The sequence below is a fragment of the Anas acuta genome, chromosome 6 (genome assembly GCF_963932015.1).
Source record: "Anas acuta chromosome 6, bAnaAcu1.1, whole genome shotgun sequence".
Lineage (NCBI taxonomy): Eukaryota > Metazoa > Chordata > Aves > Anseriformes > Anatidae > Anas > Anas acuta.
In genome coordinates, this window is record NC_088984.1 from 20,839,734 (window position 1) to 20,867,238 (window position 27,505).

Here is a 27,505-nt window from a genome sequence, read left to right on the forward strand (position 1 = left end):
TTAAAAGTATTACACATTATTTCTGCGCGGAAAAAAAATGCACCTGAGCTGGTAGATACCTTGTTTTGTACTGTCAAAAGAAAAGCAGCAGAGTCAATAGGAAGTAGCTGATTTTTAGAGGCCAAATACTGAATTTGATCTGACCCTGATAAACAACTCATCAGTTTGGTTTTATGACAATTACGGCTTTTATGCAAACCACATACACAGATTGTCTTTAAAAAAAATCAACATCCTATGCAATCACATAATGCTAAGACTACACAATCCCTTCAAAAACTAAAATCTTGGTGAGTTACTCAAATATATAGATCCAAAGAGTGAATCAGACTCGTTACCAATACATATCTTTTGATGCGCTGCATAATTACTTTACCACCATCTCCAATTGTCTCCCAGGCTGCTCTTCCTTGGCCCCATTTCTGCTGCAAGACCTGTTGCAGCAGCTCACTTCCAGCTGGCTTCTTTCCTCCATCCATTTGGGCTAGACTATCTAAGGCTGCCAGATTTGTCCCTCATCTTTCATTGCAATGAGGAGCTTGTTGCCTGAAAAAGCTGCTACAACCATGCATGTGCAGAACACCTATGTGACCAATGAGAACTTCACAGATTTCATCTGTCCCAATGATCCCCAGCTAGATGCTTGAAAAAAATCACAGATTTAGTTTCCCAGCTCTTTCTACTAGCTAAGCTGAACAATTACATTCTGCTCAATTAGTACATTCACATTGTTTTGTAAAGACAGTTAAAATCAAGTGAATCCGAATCATCTTCCAAAGACATCCAGCCATAGTGTTCTCTCAGCTGGTTAAGGGAGTCCTGTACTGTATTCTCAGTCTTCAAAAGGCAAAGCAAAATATAATGTATGAAAAGCTGCTCTAATCCTAGAATCTCAGTAATAAAAAAAATCCACTAGAGGGAACTAACAATTACTGAGAATTTTAAGAATATTGCATTGACTAACTTCACAAGATTTTGAAATGCAAAGCCATCTGTCCACTGTTCAGTAAACGAAGCACCATGACGAACTGTTGTAAAATGCCCCAGGCGTAATCTGTCTTGCATGCTCTTCTCTCTGCTTGCCAGCTTTTCTTGTGTGCTCTAAGAAAACAAAATATATTCATATTTAGTAATACTAAAATATTCAAAAAGTCAGTAAAGTACTCAGCTTTTTTCCCCCAACAGCTTTCTAAGGGAGAGGAAAAATTACAGTAGATGAAAAAAATCCTTTATTACTTTGCTCCTTTTATTCTCACTTCTGCAGAGCTCATCTGCAGTTTTCAGAATTGGTACTGATGATATGTATACACCAAAAAAATGAGTTAGACTTAGTTTCTGTATGAAGTTTACTTGTCTTCATAATTAATAAAACATTTTATTTGTAAATGCAGCAGAACTAACAGTGTCAGCATCGTTTAAGTGTATAATTAAGATTATGCCTGTACATGTCTATTATATTAAACAAACCTGTTTAGATATTAGAAGTGTATCTATTTGCGTTGACCTGGAAACTCCCTTGACAGGATATCTGATTTACTACTTGTACCAAAGTGACTGGGTTCAAGAATCGCTAGGTAGGAACGCACTGTAGGTAGGTTTCGTCTTGGGCCTATGGCCCAATACCACATAGTGAGAAGTTGATGGAATGAAGGATTGTTGTGTTAACAGACTTCCAAGACTGAAGAGGAGGCCAGCATGGCATGCCTATGTGATATTCTTGGTATGAAGCTGCTCACCTAGCAGCATAGATGATGCATCTTTTCCTTCTATTCCCCTCACGCTGGAAGTTAAAAAGGACTGAAATAATTTATGATATGGTAGCAAGGAAATTCCTCCTAAAAATCTACAAGATCAGTTTGCACCCTTCTATCTGACAACAGCATCTAGCAGCTAGTGTTAGGGAACAGACTCGACTGTTTACCTTAAAAAATTTATATCCTGATTTTTAATAAAATGATTTTCTATTCACTTTTTATTAGTTATTCTTTTAATCAGACAATTTTAAAGAAGAGGAAGGGAAACAAGGTATCCTTGTCTTTTAAGGAAAAGTGCTGCTAGTTCAAATATAATTGGCATTACATTTGAAATAGACATTTCTTTCCAAGTAGTATGAAGGCAGCAAATGGTCATCTTCATGTCCTTGCTTCTATTAATTCTGAGATAGCATTTTATTATTTTACATCAAAAATTATCTCAGCCACTTATACATCTCAAAAAGATTATCTGTCTCTTCTCCACAACAGAGTAAGTTCAAAAAATGTTTTCACCCACTTACAATCTTAAATTTTATCCAGAAAATTAGTTGCATCGTAAATTATTATCTTTAATGATGTGTTATACCTGAATTACTCATAATTGGGGGAAAAAGTTTTAAAAAGCAAATTTTTTCACAATCTGAAAAAGGCTCAACATTTCGTTTTGATACTCGAACTTATAAAAGAATGCATACTTCCAGATAGAGATCATGCATACAAAGTTTTCGTCTCAGGGATTCATTTGAAAAAGTTACAGAAAAAGCGAAAACTAAGGAATCATAATGGAGTTCTGCAACACTCAGTTTTTATCACAAACATTGTAAAAACAGTAAACTTACCTTTTCAATTAGAAGCTTCTTGCTCATTGAAATACATTTGTTTAACCTTTCTTTGTATTTTTCAAGTAGCTTTTGTTGTTCATCTATTTGTCTTCTAAGATCACAGTTAGCCTAATATAAAAAAGTATTAAAAAATAGTGTTTCATTATTTCTTTTATCAGCAGTCAGAGAAAACAAAGTTATCTACTTTCAACATATGTATCTTCTTTCACATAACTGAAGTAAGCACATACATAAATATTCAAAAATATTCAAAAAAATCTGATTTCTACATATTAAGATAGATCTGTGAAGGACGCTTTTCTTCCTATTTGAAAAATAGGAAAGAACTTGAATGAAACTGCATTTAAGAACATTATTTCCTTTACACTGAACCACATTCTGTAATACAGAGCATTCAGCCTGTATTTGTTTTCTTTCTATAAAAGCATTGTGCTGATTGCTTTTACAGTCCTCCAATATTAAACTGAAAATTTAATTTAGCTCCAGATCCTTTGTATATTGTTACTGAAATAATGCAAAATTCTAGTGTGTCATATGAAATCAAGCTTTTATCATTGTGAATTTTCATTGTGAAAAAATTCAACTGAGTAGAAAGCATACTAAGTTCCCTATATTCCTATTATATTATATTCATCTTATTGCCGTAGAAAAACACACCAATGTTATCTTGTTTAAATGGACCTTTTTTTGTTTTTTTTTCCCTGCTTTTTGGAGATTAGCTTTTTACGTCACATACTGTAGAACTGTGCTAAAACAGGCACCCAAGAAGCCTATAAGTACAATTTTATGTCTTGTTTCATGGATAAACATATGCTTGCACACATATAAATAGTGAACAGACTATGATTTGTGAACGGAGTACCTTTTGTTTCATTAGTATGCAGTTTAAATACATCATAATACCTCTCCAACCCTACTTTCAGGAGCACAAGCATTAAGGCTCCTATACCTCTGAAGATGTCTTAGACTACAGGATAGCACAAGTTTCTTATGAAAGAGTTAGTGTCTGTAACAGTTTGTCACAATGACCTCCATTTTGAAACTGCAAACAGCTGCCCCATTGATGACTGCTGTTCACAACTAAGACAAAATCTATTATGTGAAATTATATAACTTAATTCCGTAAGTAACTGCTTGCTAAACAGCATCAACCATTTTTGTAACTTCAGACAGTCTATAAATGTATTTAATAATTAGTAAGCTGTAATACGGAAGCAGAAAAAAACCTTCTGCATTTATTTTATAGGCTTCTCAGATTTTTCAGAAAAAAAATAAAAAATATATATATTTTTAACTTTTTCATTTAGAGTAACTATGAAAAACATCAATTATTCAAACATTTAAAATATTTGCTAAGAATTCACTGCTTGTTGTGAATAAATATCTTTACCTAGTGCTGTCTACAATGTCTAACACTGTAGATTTCTTTACCTAACACTAACAATGTCTAATACTTACCCTGAGTAAGTCATCTATACGACCTTCTTTCTTTTCCAAGTCTTGATTTTTATTACTTTCTAGTGCAGCTAATTTCAACATTGTGAGATCAGTCTGAAAAGAACATTTTGAAATATTTAACCATTTTCTTTAACAATTACAGCATTATTTTTCTCATGTTGGTTATATTGAGAAATAAGCTACTTCAACAACATTTAAGCAGTCCAGCACATATTATTTTCATGAATTTTGGAAGTGACGTGGAAGGTTCACATTCAAAGCTACTTTCTCCCTTCATTAGGAAGACTGGAAGCAGTTGAGACAAAACCACTAACAGTGTGAAAAGATTTCATCACCAATTGACAAGTTATTGTTCACAAATAAGCATATAAAGCAGGACAAGAACGTAGATGTCAACTAATTACTTCAAGTCCTCTGTATTTGGTTAACAGGTGAAGTAGCCTTGTTCTAACTAACTTGTGAAAGATAGAACAAATCACATTAGAAATGGCAGAGAAGATAAAACAGGTGCTATCGGTTTTTAAAAGTCATGACAGGAACTATATCACATTTTGATTAACAGCTCATTTTTCTTTCTCAATACTTTATTTGAACAGTAATATGACAATAGCAGGTGCTACCCTAAATATTATCTGGAAGAGAAGCTTCCCCTTCTAAGATCATGCAATGGCTAAGAACTTCTATAAAAGCATGCCAGCACATTGTCATCTAATACTGGAAGCAGAACACAATACAAAACTAATCTGAAAGATTTAAACTATGAGCTGCTGAACTTGAAATCATTTAAGAGTTCTAAAACAGCTGAAAGACAAATAAATAAACATGATTTTTCTATAGTCTGAATTGATACAGGATAGCTCTACTCAAAAGTGCTTACCTGAGTAATTTTAAAAGATAACTGCTTTGGTTGCGTGATAGGGTGGTCCCCAAAAGCTAATGAAGTAGGAGAAGGACTATTCTGTCGAACCTGGAATGCATGAGAACAAAGATTTTTAGATATAACAAAGACTTTTAGATATAACTTTAATATTCAATTATGAACATAACCTTGTTTATAACTCATAGCAGGAAAATCATACCGAACAGAGAAATATGGTACCTTTACTACACAAGGTACCCTGCTGCATCAGGTACTACCACTACGCTGTTATACATCACTTGTATTCTAGAAAGGATGCAATATATTCTCTGAGAAAACTATGACTGTCACTCTTGGGAAACAGACTGAAAGATTTAAGACAATACAAGATTGACATAAGGCAATGCTAATCTTACAGAGATTTATTTTTCTGCTTCTAAGCATTTGCAACTCGAAATAATAAGAGTTATTTTCAGAGAGGTTATTTCCCATGGGAGAACCTGAAAGGGGAAGCTAGTGCTGATCAGAACACAAATTCTGTTACTGAATACTTCCCCAAGCCCACTAGATTGTATGAATGAGACAGTTTTCAAGCCAAATTCCACAATCTTTATTATTCTCCATACTATTCGCAAGAATAAAAGGATGTCTGAAATTGAAAGTATGTGGAATAAAACCAGGGTCTACCAACACAAAAAAATAAACCCTTTCTGTAATTGACAGAAGCTGTTTGGCCATGTAGGCATATGCATGTGATTCTAACACTAAAATCATGCATATGAGGGGAAAAAAAAATTATTGTGACTAATGAAGAGAATTATAAAAGGATACAGGCAAAGTATTTATCGATTATTTTAAAACTCATGATTTATCAAAAGCTCAGCATTCAAGTCCTAAGTCAGGAGTTCATTTTCCTTGTAATTAATGAAAATACTCATTTTTGTTTGAGGCTTATAAGTAAGTGTCAGTAAAACATTTTAAGATTTTTATAACCGTTCACATCATTACCTCGTACTTTGTATTGTTTTTAGAAAAAAAGTCCCACTGTTAAAAGTTTAGCTCTAGAAATTTTTAGTTTTAACATTTAATTTCTTTTTTATTATTTTTGCTGTTTAAAGAATTAATTCCTTCCTTTGAAAAAATTTCCTTTATATATAGATTTTTTTTTCTAGTTATACTACTTTTAGACCATTAAACTATCTCCAGCAGTCATGAAGTTCACAAACTTACAGAAGAAGGGGCGGAATGTGAATTCTGAGGAGATCGGATTGCAGGAGGTACACCTCGAACTGGACTAGAGCCGTTTCCACCTTGGTACTGAAGAGAAGATATGACCCTCAAATCAGTCAAGCTTTTTGATTAAAATATATTATACAAACACTGAATGACACAGCTCATCTGTACAAAGAATTTGTAATCTAGATTGCATTACTCGTGTTACTGTAGCCTTTGGTCATCAAAAGTGTGAAAGAAAATGTTTTTTGCCTTTTAACTCAGGCTGCACCACAAAACCACTACAGCTCTACTTCAAGGCTTAACACAAATTTACATAAAAAAAAAGTGCATAATCTGAAGAAAAGCTAGAGTTTTTTATATCTAATATTTTAATGCAAAACTTGCATTAGGGTAGGCCACTAAGTACAATGCAATGTTGTGCTGTCACTGTAGTTTGGTAATCCTCCTGAGTTCACAAGTACCATTTAAAATTGCTTTCAACAAAAAAGTAACCTAAAAAAAACCTATAAAAACTATAAAAAATCTTACCTCAAAATAGTCACTAATCTTGTGACCACGTCCCCCAATACTCTTTCCTGAAACAAATGCATGAGAATAAACATATTATTTATAAATATCTTACATTTTTACCTGTACAGTAATTATTGCAAAGTTTAACACATGTTAATTCCTTTTCTTTGATGTGTTAATATGTGCTCTCCCCATGCAGATAATTAAGGGACTGGCCACAACAAACAGATTTGCATATTCCATTCATTGAGAAATCAGACATGAAGTCACACTTCAATTCTAAACCTGATTTAGTACAGACTTAGCTGTGAGTCTAGACCTCTTCTTCATAACAGGAAACTCATCTCTCATTCTACAGATGAAACCATTAGCACCAAGTCCCTCCCCTTTTCAAACCCTATCTCAAAGTTTACCCACATCCAAAATACCAAATTAACCTATCAATAATGCTTCAGGTGAGTTGCCCACATGTTCAGCCCAAGAATTTCCTTAAGTGCCAGAAACAGTGTGGGCATGGAAGATGACAATAATTTCCATTCCTCACAGTATGATTAATAATCATCTATGTCACAGCGTTCACTAGGGAGATAGAGCAGAAAAAGGAAATAGAATTTCTTTTATCATAATCACTATCAAGACTTCAGAAGAATCAACTGGAACTCTTTGACACGAGTGACCCAACCCATACGCGACATTCCAGAGATGTCACCAAGGCTATATCCAATGGCATAAATACTCTATTATGCTTTAAGATAAAACTGAAAACTGGTCAAACTACCTGTTAGGAGATATCTTGTACGTATACCGCTGTTCAATTTTTTTTTCTTTACAGAAAGGATTTTTTGCAATAAATTAGGAGATCATTAACCATAGGTCCGAAGTTATATCTGCCCTTTTTAAGCAAAGACTTTCAAACTTTCCTATCGCTTCAGCCCTCAACACCTCTTACTAGTCCAACATGCCTCTGTATTGGCATTGATGCATAGTTTTTTGTCACTAACAGTCACTGTGAAGAAACAGAAACATTTGGCAGCATTCTCTGTGTTAAGACTTTTCATAGAATCATAGAATATCCTGAGTTGGAAGGGACCCTTAAGGATCATCAAGTCCAACCCTTGACACCGCACAGGTCTACCCAAAAGTTCAGACCATGTGACTAAGTGCACAGTCCAATCTCTTCTTAAACTCAGTCAGGCTTGGTGCAGTGACCACTTCCCTGGGGAGCCTGTTCCAGTGTGCAACCACTCTCTGTGAAGAACCCCCTCCTGATGTCAAGCCTAAACTTCCCCTGCCTCAGCTTAACCCCGTTGCCGCGGGTCCTGTCGCTGGTGTTAATGGAGAAAAGGTCTCCTGCCTCTCGACACCCCCTTACGAGGAAGTTGTAGACTGCGATGAGGTCTCCCCTCAGCCTCCTCTTCTCCAGGCTGAACAGGCCCAGTGCCCTCAGCTGTTCCTCGTACGTCTTCCCCTCCAGGCCTTTCACCATCTTCGTAGCCCTCCTCTGGACACTCTCCAACAGTTTCATGTCCTTTTTATACTGTGGTGCCCAGAACTGCACACAGTACTCGAGGTGAGGCCGCACCAGCACAGAGTAGAGCGGGACAATCACCTCCCTCGACCTACTAGCGATGCCGTGCTTGATGCACCCCAGGACACGGTTGGCCCTCCTGGCTGACAGGGCACACTGCCGGCTCATATTCAACTTGTTGTCTACCACGACCCCCAGATCCCTCTCTTCTAGGCTGCTCTCCAGCGTCTCATCGCCCAGTCTGTACGTGCAGCCAGGGTTTCCCCGTCCCAGGTGCAGGACCCGGCACTTGCTCTTATTGAACTTCATGCGGTTGGCGATCGCCCAGCTCTCCAACCTATCCAGATCCCTCTGCAAGGCCTTTGCACCCTCATCCGAGTCCACAACTCCTCCAACTTTTACCTGAAATATTTAGATAAAACCAAAGACCTATAATAGCATAGAGCTAACTCCTCCAGAAGTTACCCATTTTGCATACATACAACTAGTTATCCTGGTATTTACCTACCAGGTAATTCTGCTAGATTTCTCCATGCTTAATTCCTATATATCACTTTATCAAGTTAAAATTTGCTCTCATCTAGATAAATCAGAAAGACTGCTTTTTTTTTTTTTGGTAGAGAAAGTCTACTCCACGTCATAACTGCACTGATGAAATACATCAACTTATTTTGGCACAGCCAATTCCATGTAGATTCACACTGATTTTAACCTACTTTCTAATTACCTCCATATTTTAAGAACTACTTTTATTCAACATTTATAGATTATTTTGTATGTTATGGAAGTCAAAATCCTAGGTATGCTGTAGACAAGAGCTTGTTCTTCATTTTTCATTGTAATAGTTGAATTTGCTGTGCTTCAACTCTACGGCTCCAATATTCTGCAGTTTCCTAGGACAGTTCTTTATGAATGCTGCAGTTCAGACTACTCAGTTTCACTGCTGCTGACAGTAAAATAGTAATTATTAAACATTATAATCATGTTATAATTTATGCCAAAAAGTTTAAAAATTTCTATCATCTCTAATTTCAACTCCTACTAGTAGCAGGAAGGATGAGCTACTAGAACAATGGAAATAGGAAATCTCATTCAAGTTCTTTGAACAAACCAGGTCTCTATGAAGTAACACTTACAAAGAAATTCATTTTAGTCAAACCACATAATTCTTCAACTAATAGTATGTTGCATCATGAAGCCCTCCAGATATGGAGCACATTGAGTATGAATCTGAAATAGCATTTCTTAGCTTAGAAACAAAAAGAATCTAATGCAGATGTTATCATAACTAGTTCTTCTCCTCTTTTGATTAATTTTTGTCTTGAAATTAAATTTCCACCATTTCCTCCCCTCAAAAGTCACATTAGAGAGAGGAACAACAATAACCATGCTTTGTAAACACTGAATGGAAAGTTTATTTCATCCTGAGTCATCCATCCCTCTACAGCACTATACTGTACACACAGTAAGGAAGAATAGAATTCAATCATTTTTAAATATACCTCAAAACCAAGCAATCACACATTATAATCAGTAAACCATTTTTCTCCTTATGTACTGAAGAGAAATACAAACCACAAAGGTATTTTTGATGAAAAGAACTGCTACGATTTTAAAACTACACAGAATGTCATCACAGCTGCAACTTACACGCAGAGCAGTGCACAATTCTTACAGGCTATTATAAACATGGCTCAAGTTTTACTTGCCTGTCCCTTCCAGTGGCAGATAAATTTTCAGTGGGGTGGGAAGATGTGTAGTTTATAATACAAAAACCAAGACTCGTCTTACGCAAGCAAAAATGCAGCATTTTTAAGTCTAACACTAAAAACAGCATTATAATTTGATTGAATGTATGAAATAACCATATAATTCATGTACAGTTTAGTTTACCTTGGCTGCTTTCACTCTGAGTGTCTGCTTTTCTTTTCCTTCCTCTAGAAGGTTCTGACTGTTTCTTCTCTGGAGTCTATGAAGAACAAAAACAATGTGATCCAACAACTCTATTCACTTATGTCACTGCTATAGCATTGTGAGATAAGTTCAAATCTTATGGTACAAAATATCTCAGACTAAATTTGCCATCAGTGATAAGATGTTTCTTTCCTTTATGATACCAGTATTTCATCATTTCACCAAGTTTGTGAATAATTTTGTGCTTAAAGCATTATTTTCCAATATAGCAAACGTCATCATAATTCAAATCTCAAACCTATCACTAAAAGCATTTTGAGTATGTTTCAGTTCCAAGAACTTCACGTGGGTACCTTCAAACATTTTCTGCAAAAATCCCAAAACATATATTGTGGCAAAGAACCACTTGAGTTTACCTGTGATCTACAGAAATTTATCAGCCTACAAGTGGAAAGTCAGAACAAGAAAGCTCTAACTTCCTTATCTATAGCATATACTGTTTATAGGCATTAATTTTTTGGATAGCTTCAAAAACCACCTTTGGAAGCTTTACAATTATAACCATCATATTAGCAGGCTACAAATTAAGTTCAAATCACATATATGTATTAAATATTATATGAAATAAACTCTTCCAACTGAAATCTGTGCACTTTACAATGCTATTGTACACTAGCCAACTGAACAACACGGACTCCTGAAAACGGAGTTAGCTTACGATGACATGATTCTAAAAGCAGAAAGTGTACCTCAGAAATATTATTTTAATCATTTGCAATTGCTGTCAGGTAAATAGTTGGCATTAAGCTCTCTCTCCATATAACTGGATTGAAACTATTTAGCCACACACTTTCATCCTATTCGTATTTTCCAGCTTTTAATTTTGCAGTTATCCTTCTAATGTAGTCAGTTTTACCTACCATATCAAGCCAAAAAAACTTGTTTACAAGCTAATTAACGCTTAAGCATTTAAAATTCTCCCTGAAGAAAATTAGTTTCCAACTGCAGCGACTGATGTCTTCTATTTAAAAAACAGACATTCAAACAGGTTTATACATGTAGTTTTAAAACTAAAACTCAAGTAATTCATAAATGTCTATTTCCTCAAGCTCTCCTGATTTCTTTCAACATTTAACTTCCCAAACTAGAAAGTATTAGCACGCTAATGAGGTTACTAATGAGGTTACCCAACAAGGTCATGATCATCCTTTTCTAAACACAATATTTGCATAGCAATGTACAGTGTGCATCTATCACTAGCAAATATTCTCCAAAATCCTTTCTAATGGATGGAATCATATAAATTACAAGAAACCAAAGTCTAATGGGACTGAGGCATATCCTCCCAGTAAACAACGACTCAAGCTGCTTTCAATCACTTCAGAAGGATTTACCTATAGCCAAGATTCAGATTAAAATCCTGCTATTTCATAGGCAAGAAAACATTTTGGAAGTTACCCAAAGTTAGCTTTTGAATCTATGCTAAAGTTACCCACAGCTTGGCATATTAGCAGAGCCTTGACCATCATGGCCTTGATCCTAGCTTGCTTCTCAATTCTAATGTGGTTCCCCTCAGTCTTTTCTTCATATTTATATTCTAAAACTTGGCTTTTAACATCCTCTTTTATGAAAAAAACATTTTAAGCACCAACTCTCAACTAATCAATTTCCTTAAAAAAAAGAATTGGAGAAGAATTTCTATATATTTTATGTATAGTTAAATATCTTCTACCATTATTGCAAAAACTGGTAACAATGTAACTAAGGAAGTAATTTCTGTAGGAAAAAGCGTGTAATAAAATCAGATTTTTTTTTTGTCTCAACACTTACATCGCCAGTGTGCCTTTTGCTTTTTAGCTGTTATTATTTTTCATTTGCACAATGAATGAGATGAGTTTTGCGTAAGTACTTTCTTTTAAATCTTACACCCCCCCCAAAGCTTTATAGCTATACACAAATAAATACAGCAGTGCTGTTTTTCTCAGCAGCACATTATGAATTCCAATTAGATCAAACCTTCAGTTATTTCTGAAATTACATTTATAATGAGGGTTCTGTATTATTGGGAACTGAAGCAACTGAAAAGCTACAAGTAAGCAGAGCAAAACATTTAAATAACTAATCAAACTGGACAAATAAAGCCACAGACAAGGCTTTCCTCCTTTAAATAATTCATTATCTACAGAAAACAGAAAATAGTAGTTATAATTAAAAGAACGTATTTGTAATCAAAACAAGGAGGAGTAATCCACTTTAGCAAGGAATGGTGGGGAACACCAAAAATACTGGAAAACTAACAGAAGCACTTGTTCACAATCTGAGGTAGTCAACTTAGGATTTATCCCAACTATAAACAGCTAATACACAGAGTTACAACACTAAATTAAGAAATATGCACCATACCAACAAAGCATTTAATAAAACAGTAGCAATATAAAAGTTTAAAAAGAAACTGAAATACAGGTCTGGGTATTAAGATTGAAGAGCCAGAATAAATTTTGGTTTCGAGTTATTTTGCAGTTCAAAGTTTACTTTGTGAAGTATGTCTACTAAAACTATTATCCAAGTATGCTGTCCTTGATGCTTCCATCAGTCCAAAAAAAAAAAAAAAAAAAAAGGTAATTCTTACAGTTGTTTTTTTTTTTACAGCCCATTGTGGAGAAAAAAAAAAGAAAAATTGACACACCAGGAAAATGAAAAATTTCCACTTGTGTGGAAAACTAAGTGAGAATGTTTTTTTCTTTTTTCTTTTTGTTAGTAACTTAGCAATGAAAGTACAGTATGATTACATGAATGTACCATGTACCACCATGTTTACTAAGAAGCTGCCATTCTTGCTACAAATTCATTTCAATGTTTCTGAGATTTGCATTTCTACATTTTTCTCTCAACAGCTGTTGTAATACAGTAGTTCTTTCTCAACACATCAAGTGATGGTACTGCTTCCCATATGAGCACGTCTTTGTATTTCTATACTACCTTCCACAACAGGAATTCTCTATTACGAAACCTTCATTGTCACACCATAAAAAGACACCTTGCTTCTGGTATTAAAGTGTACTTTCCATAGGACTACAGCACATAAGAAACAGATGTTTTTAGGGTTCTGTTCTTAAAATAACTTGTTAACGTATTTGGTATTACAATTAAAATTTAATTTAAGCGAATACAACTGACAACTTCTGAAAATGGGTCAAGAAACCATATTTCATTATTCAATGTCATTAAGACTGAACTTTCAGAAAACACAAGTTTGCAATACTGAACTGCTTGGTACAGAGACCATTTAAAAATACTTATATTTCAGATTTCAAGTATTAAAATATATATAATGTATATAGAGATGTATATTGGAATATACAGTATGTATTCCTACCCAGAAGTATAGCTTGAGGTTAAAACACTGTGCAGAGACTGAAAAAGTAGATTGGACATGACTGTGAAAAAAACATCTTGCCTCTGCATCCCACGTGTCCAGCTGTAAAATGATATTCTACTACACCAAGTATTACAAATATATTTTCAAAACCTTAGTCAAAGTTTATCTGTGCCGATGAAAAGCATTACTACTTATTCGAAAAAAAGTTAGCAAAGTATTTAAGCATTTTCAGCACCAAAAGCTGTAGTATTTATCCTCATTGCATGACTAGATAGGTAAACCAGAAGAAACTAGTAAACAAAATCTAGTTTTGTGACTAAAAGCCAAAGAACAGTACTTTTTAGTAATGCATGCTTTCTCCTATCTAGATGTGTATTTTGTATTTTACTTTAAAAGCCAAGTGGAATATAAATTATGCCTTGCAAGCATTAAAATTTCTAGGTAATAATAAATACGCCCAGTATACTTACCTCTGATTCTTTATCACTTAAAGATCCCAAGCTTCCAAAACTGTGATTCGAACTTTCATTATTTGTTGAGGCCTACCAAGAAAAATACAATACCAAATACTACATACACATTTATAAAACAGCTAGTCCTTTATTATCACTCACAGTTGTAAAAATTAACGGTGATCAAATTTCATGCTTGTAAGGAAAAAATGATTAGCTATAAGAGTCCCTGTAATATCCCTGGGATAAGAAACTTGATGCGTGTATGTTTTGACATGGTTCTCTATTTTAGTTTCTTTTAAGCCAAGAAAAACAAAAAACGACTAAAATATCAAAATTGTTTCAGTCTCGTTTGGAAATAGCAAAACATTAAATGAGAAACCCTACAAAATGATTCCAACAAATGTGTTTATACATCCAATATTGCTTAAAGTGTTGGAAGCTACTAATAATTTTAATTTTCAAAATAAATGATGTTTTAGTTTTCTCCAAGACAGGCACTAGGCTATTGTAGAGAGAGTTCCTTAATCCATTCAACAGCAAAAATACAAGCTACTGACAATATCATTGTACATTTTTACAACAAAATATATCCCCTATTACAACAAATTTAGACTAGTGGAGCAAAAAAAGAAAAAAACTGAAATAGTTTCAAATTACAGTATTTATTCTTTTTCTAAGGCTGATTTATCCAAAGATCTTTTCAACAAAGAATGACAAGGACATTCTATTGAAAGAGTCTGCTCCGTATTCACTTACGAAAAACTGTTAATGTAAGTTGAGCTTTTTTTTTTTAAATAAAAAAAATGTTATAATGCTGGATTATTCTCTTTTTCCATATAGGAAGGCAGAACAAATACTTTGAAGTAAAACAACTATTCTGAAGGCACACGCTCAGCTTGCTTCAAAGCATTAAATTCCAGCGCTGCATCAGCTTGCAGGACAGTATAGATCTGTGACATCTTCTGAATAACTAGATCACGTCTGAATTAAGATTTCTAGAAAAACACCACTAAAAACACACACACAAAAACGGTTTGCCCCCCTAAAACAGTCTCTAGTTTAAAAATGCCTATGTGTACTTGTTCTTTGTGATCTTTCAGTATCTGGTCATCAGGGTCAAATGACTCAAAATGAAGTAACCCTGTTTAGGCAACAGTATTGAAGAAAATTAGAAATTGAAGTAAGTTTGAATAGAATTTGTTATAAAGATAGATTTATTTTGCAGATGTGTTAACTGAATGGTAATATATGACATTTGGAAGGTAATTAAGCCATACTATTTAATGTTCATAAGGTTTTCACTGAAGTGTTGTATCTTGGTTTTAACATAAATGGACACATTGCAAAAAGTGTATAATGAAAGTACGTAAAATTGATATAAATGCCTGGAAAAGTTGAAGGAATACGGCTTTGCTAATCTACATATATATCAGTCTTCAAACAAGTTTAATTTTGGAAACATAGGTCACACACGACTCTGTGAGTCTATTTCACACAAAACAGTTAAATAATTGGCCATCTGCAGAAGAGACAGCTCCATTTAAATATTGGGAAAAACTTCCACCTCTGATCACACGTACACTAGAACAAAACCATGAAAAAGCCTGTATAACTCCATTTTTCGGTGTTTTTAAGAACAATTCAATGTTCATATGGTCATAGATCATTTCAGGATAAACAATCCTATCTTAAACCAAAATCACCAACTAACAATGATTTTTCTGAGACCCTACTACATTCCAGTACTTTTACAAGTAAATAGCATGGGCAATATATAAGTGAGACACTATAAGATAACATTTCAAAGACAGCAGATCTGAGTAACCTGCTCTTAGAACTTACTTTAGCTCCAACACTGCAACTTCCAGTACTCCCAGTGCTGCCACTCACTACTCCTGTGAATCTTGCCTCTAACAGTTCCTGTCTTCTTGGGTCCAGGCTATGAAGCTCATCCATTGCTCCTAAAAATAAAATAAAATAAATCATTATATTCCCTAAAAAGCTTGCTTGCAGTGAAGTATTTTACAAAAAAGCCAAAAATGTCACCGGTCTATTCAAAGATAGGATTTATGCCACTGACTTGTCAATGTTTCACCATCTGTTACTTAGTAACAAATTAACTCAATGAATTCTAGAAATTTTGGGTAAACTTCCATGTATCAGAATACCCTTGTCAATTTTGGTGAAAACTAAAATCTGTTAGAGGCGTGTTAAGAGTCATGGAGCCTGCAGTGTGTGATACGCCAACTAGGTAACTATTTATAGCTATTAAAAAAAAAAACACAAAAAACTAGCGACAAAAGCAAAATATTTTCCAGCATAAAACCTCCCAATTCAGCAAATCCCCCTGATCACTGTATTATTTAAATTGTTTAGACTATCACAATATCAATATCCAAGTCAAGTAAAAATCACAGGAAAAAGGGAAAATGAGGACATAAACCATAGTCTGCAGCACACACAAGGAAATGCGGTATTATTTGGAAGGCAGACAATCAAGAAGCAGCATCAGCAATGTGTAAGGAGCCAGGAGTAAGCAGAGACCCTTGTACAGGTGGTGCCTCCTACAGATGCTGCCAGGAGGAGGTAAAGCAGTGCTCCTGGCATCAGGAGGGGAAGGAAGATAAGGGGAAGTGGGGGAATAAAAGGAGCTTCTGATGAGCTCAGCCTACACGAGCATGTGTAGCACGAGCATGATGTGCAGCTTTCTAATTTGTATTTAAATCACTTACGACTGTTTAATCAGTCTTAAAGATCATGTAGACAAATAGCCTTCTGTATTTACACAAACTGTGTTCTTTGTTTTTGTCTTTTCAACTACTTGAACATTCAGTTTATCTTCAAATTGGAAACATTTCAGTTGCTTTATTTTAAATAAGTTATTTAATGCCAAAGTCTTTATGAAGTATTTTAGTGACATATCCCTCTAGTACCTCACAAAATGCTGTAGCCTTATTTTTTCAACTAAAATACAACTACCAACTTTGTGCTTTTCAATCCCACAGGACAACACACAGTCAGAAAAATAGTACAAAAAGGACTGAAAGTAATAACCATGTGCATTCAAATGGCACTATTAAAAAAAGGTTTTGGAATTCTCTTTTCATGGAAACTACAAATTTCATAAATCCTACTGCTGCTAACAAGATAAACAAAACCTATAGTTTTAAAAATATACTCACAGACTTCTTGAACTAGCTTCATTCCTACCTCTGAAAGCCAATTCACCAACTCAAAGCTCAAGCATTTTATTGAGGCATATTTATAATGATGCTAAATGACAGACTGGCATTCCTACCAACTGCTGCCACTCAAATGCCCACTATCTTCAAAAAAAAAAAATAAACCAAAACCAAATAACAACAACAAACTCAAAGATTACCTAAATGATTACAGTGAGCCCTAAAAAGCAACTTCTCTTTATTTCTTGTAATCACTACAAGATTTTGCAAAGCTTCTTTTGGTCATCTAAGAAAATAAAAAATAACCAACACTACCCAGTTGCTGTGTATTTTGATAGGGTGGGGGGTGGGTTCTTCTGCAGCAATTTAGCTTTCAGAACCCTACACAGCCTCTAGTATAAAAGTCCTATTATAATGTCCTGTGAAGGACTTTTGTTTGCCAAAACTCTTCTGAGAAGTCCAAATGTCTCATAACTTCTTTAGCAATTGGTTGTGTCAAAAGTCAGAATTATAAACTCGGAGAAATTGCAAGCTTTTGCATGGCATTCAGTATCCTCAGTCATATCGTATTTTTACCTTACCAAAACAGAGATGTAAGAAATCAGTGGATTCTCCACAGTAGTTTGAATTTTTCACAACTGGTAACCAGAAAATAATTAAGTGCAACAACACCTGTACACCAGGCCTCAAATGCCCAAATATATGAATACTTGCAGAGACATGACAATTTGACCAAACATTTGCTCGCACCTCAGTATAAATGACATTTTAGGAGAAAGTTTAGCCGAAGCTTCTGCTGTAAGTCTTAACCTATGACAAACTGGATCTTTTGGGACACACGCATACTATGATCTCTACCGTGAACACTGCTAGGCTACAGAGCAGAGCTGCAGACAGAAACACAAAGGCCTGACAGATCAGACAAGTTTCTTTCCTACTAAATACGGAATCAAGTTCCAAGCCTCAATCTTTACCTTCGACTCCCTTATTACCCTGAATGGACACTTGTTATCTGGCAATCAATTACAGCTTCCAGATGAAGAAAGATCAACAGCTTCACACATTGTCAGCCTTCTACAATGAAGATAAAGTTCATTATGCAGAAGCTAGATTCTTCTGAGAACAACCCTTAAGATTAGATTGAGGCCCCCTCCCCTGAATTCAAGGCTGGCACAAACCACCTTTCACTTAAGTGAAAGGCATACTGGTTTGGTCTGGTTTCTTCAGCAGTCTTATATGCATATAGCTTTTAATTCCAAAACAAAATACTTCAGCAGGGAGACTTATCTATTGAAGAGAAGACGACAGTTCAACAATAGCCCAAATGTAAATAGAATTTCCTAATGTACTCCCTGTAGACACTCAGGTATTATGGTAATATGCATGGCGTGAGATTCATGTCCAATGTTTGGTTTTGGAACACTTCACATTAACATTGATTATATCACCACCATGTATTCTCTTCACTGACAGTAGCATGCTTAAGATCAATAGATCTAACTAATACCTGGCTAAAAGAGACTCGGGGGAGGGGGGGAGAGGGGAATGGTACACATTTCAAATGGTAAGAAAAGCAGCCTGGAAAACTTTTTTCTTTTTTTTAAATAGAAGTTCAAATAAAAGTATCAAACAATCTCTGGAACTAGAAACATCAAGATTTAGCATGGTAACTGCACTGTAATGTAGTTCTTATAGTCTTTAAGTAACTTTATTTCAAATTGGAATATCCTAAAATATATTTATCCCACTTTGTTGATGCTCTAATAATTTAACTTCTTAACAACTGATCATGACACCATGTCATACACATGCACCGGCAGATAAAACGAAAGCTTTACAGACTTTTAAATTCTTGCAGTCTCATAAAAAATGCTACACAACTGATTTCCTTGAAAGTCTTACCAACATGAAGATGCATCTCATCTCTGCATCCACATGTACTTCCTTTTGAACTATGCTTTAGTCTCATTTGGGAAACAAAAACAAACAAAAGCAACAAAATACATACTCAGCTTCTTTCTTCTCTCTCATCCTTCTGAAATTCTTGGCCTTCCTTACTGCAGAAGCAGCCAGAAAGGACTTTCTCATTCTCCAAGAAAATAAGGTAATCAAGCTAATATTCTGCCTCCAAGAAAATGAAGTATTTGGTACAGTGACAAGTACAAGTCACGTTGATCCAGTTCTCTTCTAAATAGTAAAACTTTCTATTTATTACAGCTTATACTTTATTTATGGCTCAGCAATAAAGCAACTCAGAACAAGCAGTCAGTGAAGGAGCATGTCTTTAAATTATAACTGTAAGCATGTGAAAAAGCAAGGCAAATCAACATACAGTAAAAACATCACACTGTATGGACTGAATGCAAGTTTCCTAATTTTTAGGTTAGAAAAATATCTGTTCCATTTAAAATAGAACATTTAGGCTGTGGAATTGAGAAATGATTTAAAAAAAAAAAAAAGTTGACCTGTGCTGATAAATCTTTCTTCGACAGCATGTTTTGGGGAATCACAGAAAACAGCATTGGAGACAGCCTTGAAAACTACTAATGTGTTAAGAAAACAAGTTGAGGTGCTAGTATGATGGCATCAAGCCAACCAGCAGTAATTTGAGAAGGAAGAATTCAATTCCAAGATAGCAGCACAAACACAGCCCACCCTCAGTAGAAGGCTTTGAAGTGCATCACCATCCAGGGTGAGCTACAAGCCCAAGGCCACAGGCATTCAAGCTCTAGGGCCTTTGGAGTCAAAAAGGTCCCATCCAACCTGAACCACCAGTCGACGGGACATCAGAATACAATCCGAGATTTAAAACAGAAAAACCTCAAATTATACATACCTCCTAACAATAGTCACATATCCAAAATCTATAGGACATTGTTTACTAAGACCCTAGACTTGCAGCACTTACATAATACGTAACAAAAACAGCCACAGATCAGCCATGACAACGCATAACCTGGAAATTTAGAAATCCCTGTAATCTCTGGCTTTTCCAGAGGATTAACTTTTATATAGGAGACCATAAATATTGGGTAGATTATACTATAACTTCCACAAAGGCAACTTGAAAAAGTAGAGTACTACTTTCAAGCTACAATGAAGACTTTCAAGTCAAAGGGTAGCAGTAGAAACAGTAGAATAGGGAAAAAAAATACATCCTGATGTTCAAGTGAAACTAACCTTTTGAAAAGATTGCAAGTGATAGGAAATTCCTAATGAATACTTATCTAAACCTAGGGTCAGGAAAGAACAGAACCTACTTCACTGATCAAGAGTCATTTTAAATACGTAGTGAAAACAGTATTCCTCAGTCCCTGAGCTGGTAACATCAAAGCCCGCGATAGGGAAGAAGACCTATGATAACAGTTTTTCTTACTCAAGTTATCTTCTACCTCTGTTTACTAACAGACTTCTTACCACTGATAAGGTGCCTAGGTGAACTTAAAACACTTAATATTCTTTTATTTCACAAAGCAATCCTCTTGAAATGAGAAGGACTGTGCTTTTAAAAGAGCAACCTAAATAACATACAAGATGTGACTTCAGTAAGACAACTCATCCCATACCTCAAGTTGTTTTATATCATTCATGTCTGCTGATTTTTCCACATGGGTTCCAATGAGTAACAACCTGAACTAGATGATACCCTTACTGAATTACTTGTTTAAAATCCAGCAACATAAAGCCACAATTTTGCCTGAAAATTATTGACTTTAAACAGCATTCCTAAAAGCACTACTTGGAAATGCAACTGAAATTCAAGTTAGTAAGTGTTTTGTCTCTCCTTCCTTTACAGATTTACAGTTAACTTCAAACAAACTTCAGACTTCTCTGTCTTTATAGCCCTTCACCTAGCCAAAAGATTCTGAAGCTACTCAGGTACTTTAAAATGGGGATAATGTTCAAAAGAATGCAGGCAAGTGAAATATAACTACTGCTTATCGGAGTTGTGGTTTGGGGGGAGGAGGTATTTTAAGAAGGGAAGGAGGACGCTTTATTTAGGAAAAATGCTGCATAATTAGCAGGCAGATAGATCAGACTTTAGTCCATATAAAACCTGTAGGAAGTAAAAAAAAAAAAAAAAAAATGTAACCGAAAAACTTCGGTCTTAAAGAACATAAATACAGTAAATCTAACAAATAAGAAAAAAATATTCCCTATAAACATCAGAAGATAGCTGTTTTTTTTTGTTTGTTTTGACAAATGTAATTTGAAAATCCACTTCCAAAGTACTTTTATAAAGACTTTTGTCTGCTGGTTACAGTTGTATGATTGTTGGATGCAATCTTGTTAAAATACAAAGTAAAAAAAAAAACACACCAAAACACATTCTTCTGAAGGGGAGAAAAAGCCCCTACAACTTCTGATTTCCCTTGAACTAAAGAGTTGATAAGGAAGAGCAGATGGTTAGGGTTACATGCATTCTTATGTTCAACATTAATTCTCCTGGTGCTGTAAGGTCAGGAAGATATTCTGTGTACTTCCTCTCCAAACCCCAAGATGCAATCTATTTCTTTTTCAGAGTCTTTTTTGAAGTCTGTCCCCCCCAAATGACCATAGATTTTTTTTTATTTTTTTTTTGAATGCTATTTGGAGGTTGTTTATTTCACTTTTTCCAACAGCTCACCAGCCCAGAGCTGCCGGATAGATAAGCCATTTTCTACAAATCATTCTCCAACAGAAATCAATTCTTTAACGCTAAAAAATTCTAACGATCTTTAGACTTCATCTATATGCTGCCAGTTTTTGGATTTCAATTGTCTGGCCAACAAGCTGGAAAAGTGAATTACAGAGAAATGTTCCTGAGTGAACCTCCACAAACATCTTAAAGAAAGAATTATGAACAAACCACTTGGCCCAAATCCATCCACATCAGCTAGGAGGCATTTGTGGGTAACAACCCAATGATCTTCCCACCTTTCAGCTAGGTACCATATTCTAAGGATCCCTTGGCTGTTATGTGTCTCATCAGACAGCTGTAGGCAGCTGAGGCAGAGATGGATTTACAAGTTGCTTATCAAAGCCTTCATTTTGGCTATGAACCAACAATACACACTCATGCGTGTGGGCACATGCCACAAGGACGGAAACTCAATGGCTCCCCAAGAAACTCCCCAAGGGTCTATTCTGCTGTCAGTGGGGCTGAACTGGTCATGTAACTATGTCCAAGGCAAGCCAGTGACAGACACCTCCTTTCTAAGCCCCTCTGGTTCTATCCCCTGCAAGTACTACCGAATTGCCCAAAAGCCATACACGACTCAAGAACAGCATGCTGGCCCCCTGAAGCAACCAAAAGCTCTTATTTCTGAGTGACAGCAGCTTGGCTACATACTGCATAAAAGCAATTGGGCTTTCCTTCAGCGCCGTGGGCAACAAATCTATTGCACCAGTGTAAGCACAACATGTGCAGCACAGTACCTATGAAAGATAAGCACTAATGTAGGCAAGAGAAATACTTGAAAGAAGAAAAACAGCTGGTTGAGCACCTTTAAAAATTATATTCCAAACCTGAGAATATACAACATGTATGTCTATGACATCTTCTAAGACTGAAGTACAATTGATGATGCTGATGGGTTTGAAAGCTACCAAAGCTTTTTTGAAATACTCATTTGAAACAATGGCATGCCACATCTCATTCCAATCCTGTTCATTATGCAGAAGACAAGATTCAACACTTAATTTGACACAAGTCCTTACAATAGATAAGTCTTTAGCCAGACTTTTCTTTATGCTACCTTTTCTTGCAGGAATTTGTCACAGAACATTTTTTTTCCCACTTTGCCCCTGAAATTACTACATCATTATTTTTGCTTTTTTTTTTTCCTATCTTAATGATAGAAGTTGACAAGCATAGAATAATTTTTAACAATAAGATATAACACAGAACATTCAACATTGCACCTACCCAACCATTTTCCAAGCTACTAATACAACTCCACTTGCACCATGTACAGGAAGCATTAGCATAGCAAATAACGCTATGAGCAACAGAACCACGACAAGGTCCTTCCTGAGTCTGTTGAATAAAGTTTAGCTTGATGAACAAAGGGAAAAGGACAACTGAAAGAACATATGGTGTATTACTAAATCTTGAAATCCTTTACCTTGGAACGGTCAACCCTCAAGAGCGGTAAGGAGGCTACCTTTTGAAAATAAGTATCGCCGTATTTTCCCCTCTCCTTTACAGTCCTTAACTAGAGAAAAACTGAATTCAACAGATCAGTTCATGGTCATAGTAACAGAAGTACCTGCTGTGCCCAAAGAGCAGAACACTCCACTTGGACAAAGAACTTGCCCAAGATCCTTGTCCATGTCCAGTAATCTCTTCTAGACTTAAAAACAATATTGTGCTAGGGAAAAGCTGAGTGTATGTCCTGTGTTGAAACCCCAAATCTTTTCCCATCTTGAAGACCTTCCTGTATCAAACAAAAAAGGCACTAAATAATAATATACTCCACAGAGAAGTATTATCAGTGAATAACAACCCTTCTGGATATGTCCTACTTAAAAAGTTGTATGAGTTCAGAATAAGTCTAAGAGCTTAAATAGTAAAATATCTGCTAAAAACAGACTTCCCGTGTTGTTGGCTACAATACTGTATGCAGAAAAAGACTGACAAAGAACTGAGCACTCCGAACATCTACAAACTAGACTGGTGATATCCTGAATATGTTATTTATAGGGAATAGTATCTATTCTTTTGAAACTTGTTGCTATTTAATGTTGAGTGCTGTATTTTGCCATATTTTTTGAAATCCAGATTACTCACCTGCAATTGTTCTTTGGATTACTTTTGATTACCAAAAGTGATCAAAGAGCAGGTTCTGACTCAACAGGATGACTGATGGCTTTTGAATACCACTACCTTCTACCACTTCATAGTGAACTGTTAGATCCCATGTATATCAAAGAAACAAGAAAGCTTAACAGTATTCACTGATCATTTTCTGTTGGTCACAGCTGATGACAGTGATACCCGAGAGCAAGTTACCTGACTAGTTCACTCTCGCTGTCCAAACTACTACTCTAAGCATTTAGTCCATTTAGAACAAATGCATGTGTTATTCAGTATCTGTACATCTTCAGTAAAGTTCTTTTTCAATGACAGCATCTGAACATCTGCTACAGTGACAGAATAATCAGAAGTACAAAGCACTCATTTAAAGTGCTTTTAATAAAGTTTTGTTCAAGACAACTGTTTGGGCTGGCAGCAGCTGGGTAAGCAACTAGCACACCCTCCTGGCATTTCTGGTCATCTCTCACCACTATAATAATCTGTGACTGCATGAACATGGTACTGCACTTTCTAGAGTCTCCTTTAAAGCCTTAAGCAATCATCTCTAGGTTCCAGGCAACTTCCTCTTGGAAATGGAAGACTTCACTGTAAGGTCAAAAGCAGTAACTTTCCTTTCTTTAGAGTTAATGACAACATTTTGGTTAAGGAAAAAAATACATTGAAGATATTGTTCGTATGGATGTATTCTATCAAGTTAGAAGAAAGACTAGAAGAAAACATGACAGCACCACTTAGGGTTTGTTGTTTTTGTTGTTCTTGTTGTTTAAGTCTTCTGGAGATGCTTGGTGAATCAAAAAGTTAAAACGTCCACATACTGCCCCCATAGGACAACAGAACGGTGTCGGTATATTGCACTGTAGTATATAAGTACACCAGTAAAGAAATAAACAATACACAGAGAAGTTTATGCATACTATTCCCCTGTAAGTTAGGAAAAGCCTATTTCCATTTTACAGAAAGAGACTAAGGTTTTGGCCAAAGTTATGGTAAGACATCTGTGGCAGAAACACTAAAAGACTATTTCTAGGTAGCACACATCTGCCTTGAACACAACATTATGTCAAGAGAGAGAAAAAACAGTACTGCCTGGGCCAAACACATGCAGGTGACATGCTGTCTGCCCGTCTCTACCAGCTCCCCTCTCATCTCTATGCAGAGGAATCTGCAGCAATTACTGCTGCTCCCAGACAGTGCTATAAAGGGTATCCAGACAGAAAGACAGAAGCAGAATTTGCCCTCTTCAGCTTCATTTGCAGAAAAAAAAAAACAGATGCTCCCTGTCCCCTTTGGGGAACAGGCAGCAGGCAGGGAGAAGCAAGCTGCAAGTTTATGGGTCACTTGTTGGTAACACTGACTAACAGGTCACAGGATAACACGAGTTTTGTGATACACCAAAAAAGCGCATCACACTTTCAACAAAAGCTCACTTCTTTCCATCCCCCCTCTATTTCTATGTTGAAAAGCACTAAAAGCCCGGAGCAGTCATGAAGAAGAAACATCTACCTAGAGAAATACTAGAAAGTACAGCACATTTCATTTGCTGCATTCAGTTATAAGGAAACAAACCAGGAGCCCTAAATGCTTGAGCCCACGAAATGGCTGTTCTGCAAGAATTTAAAATGGCACAGGCCTTTTGTACATATCAAAAATAAACAGCAGCTTCTGCTATCTAAGGAAGGAGTGGAAAGGAAGTTAAAAGCAGAGGTCACCTACCAAGCAGGAAGGGAGAGCAGTGCCCCTCCCCGCAGCATTTTTCTGCCTCTCTTGCTCACTCCACAGAAAAAGCGAGCCATGAAGGAACAAACAAACCACACACCTTTTCCCCAAATAAATTTGTCTGGAAGTTATCCATAGGGTAAAAAGGTGGCCATAAAAAACAATTTCATAGAATCTCATACTTCCCAGTTTCAACACAAGTTATCTGGTATTTGAAAGCTGTATCTGTGGCAATAGGAGCGTGTTTCAGTTGTTAATTCCCCAAACTTCCTAATCGCCTTACTTCCGTAGCTCCTACTGCCACTTCTGCCCTTGTGATCTCCAAACCTCTCCGGCACAGTCACCTCCCCTCCCCTCGCTGCTCCCACCTGCACTGCTACAGGCGAGCCTCGCGCTGCTAGTGAGAAATCAAACAAGTCCTTCCAACTACATTCATCTATTTCTTTCATAACATTGGGATCGACCAAATTTCAACCCCCATATACTTATGTATCAGGCTACAGTTTCACAGCAAACATGTAGAAAAGAAATTATCAAGCCTCTAAGATTAAAGAGGGACAGTCGACTCACCTCTGACTGTAACCACAAGCCTCATATGCCATTTTGGCTTTTCAGCAACGCTATTTTAAGAAAAATGGTCTTAACCTCACATCAACACTGTTAATTTTTCCTTTTGAAATACCCGTACAGCACACAGCACATAAAACACTAGAAACTGAAACAAACAAAATTTACATCAAGAGTTTCGACAAGCTTGCTGAGAAAACAGCACGACACCAGGCAGCTCATGCAACGGTGGCTCCGTCCCCCTGTGCTGAGTAAGGCCACGCCAACTGCATGACTGATCGCTGTTTGTCTCTTGTAGGCACCCTGTCTAGAGGCTAGGTGGTGCTTAAAGAATCAGGCAACTAGATATGTTCCTCTTTTTCTGTTCTTTTCTTTTCCTTTATTTTTTCTTTTAATTTACTCAAGCAGCCGTCTCTAACTGACAAGAGAATCCAAGCTTTTGCTGAATACAGCAAGAAATTCACTTCCTCAATGCCCCTCATAAGGAGGAGTGTCTCAGAACACAGCTCCAAATAAATTACATACATACACCAATACATTACTGACTACACCTACATTTTCCTAGGACCTTGCAGCATTACTTCCATCCTACAGAGATGGAAAAAAAAAGTCTAGTATGAAATCACACATGAATCAGTGAAAAATCAAGTTCAGGGCTAAAAGAAAAAATGTTTTAATTTCTAATTCAGCACCCACCCAGTTCAAAAACAAAGAAACATCATATGTAATCATTTGTCAGAAATCTGGTTTTAGTCTTGCTCAGCATCATCATTAAAGAAATCTGCATTACAGCTGTTTCTCCTATCTAGTACTTTGCCTAATTTTAAACCAGCTTTCTTTTCTGCTATACTATCACTTTCATTCATTTAAGTTTTAGAACAAAGAAAGAAGGGATTCTCATTCTTTTCAGCACGGCTCTTTCCTGAGGACTGCCCATCTTGCACGCTGAATAAAGAACGGACCTCATGGAACAAAGCCTGTGATCACTTGGATTAAGTTTTGTAACATCAGTGCAGTTAAAGCCCCGAGAACAACCAGGGGTTAGGAAAGAGCAGCTCTTAGTCTTCAATGTGGCAAATAAAACATACATATTCAAGACACTAGTAAAAACGTGTAATTAACAACATCCACCATGTAGAAAGACCTGAAAACACAGCTGCATAGTACTTGTAGCACTACAGAACTAACCGCACTTACTTTAAAGGCTGATGTCATTACACTGGCTTCTGAGGACCACAGCAAGCATAACTTAAGAACAAGTGTGACCCAAGCTCTCCTCCCCAACCAATGAGAGAGAAAGCAGTTC

At 36.0% G+C, this 27,505-nt stretch overlaps 1 protein-coding gene across 4 annotated transcripts in view; it reads right to left on the minus strand.

Moving 5' to 3' along the window:
• The window catches only part of TLK1 (tousled like kinase 1), a 68,619-nt gene that overhangs the window by 25,855 nt on the left and 15,259 nt on the right, over nt 1–27,505 (minus strand). For all 4 annotated transcript variants that reach the window (XM_068685659.1, XM_068685658.1, XM_068685660.1 and 1 more), the window contains 9 exons: nt 15,778–15,896; nt 13,951–14,022; nt 10,081–10,156; nt 6,678–6,724; nt 6,144–6,230; nt 4,932–5,021; nt 4,055–4,147; nt 2,594–2,704; nt 965–1,101 (listed from right to left, as the gene is read on the minus strand). In XM_068685659.1, the coding sequence (XP_068541760.1) occupies nt 965–1,101; nt 2,594–2,704; nt 4,055–4,147; nt 4,932–5,021; nt 6,144–6,230; nt 6,678–6,724; nt 10,081–10,156; nt 13,951–14,022; nt 15,778–15,891 (827 nt within the window). In that variant the 5' untranslated portion in view covers nt 15,892–15,896. The remainder of the gene's footprint in view (nt 1–964; nt 1,102–2,593; nt 2,705–4,054; nt 4,148–4,931; nt 5,022–6,143; nt 6,231–6,677; nt 6,725–10,080; nt 10,157–13,950; nt 14,023–15,777; nt 15,897–27,505) is intronic.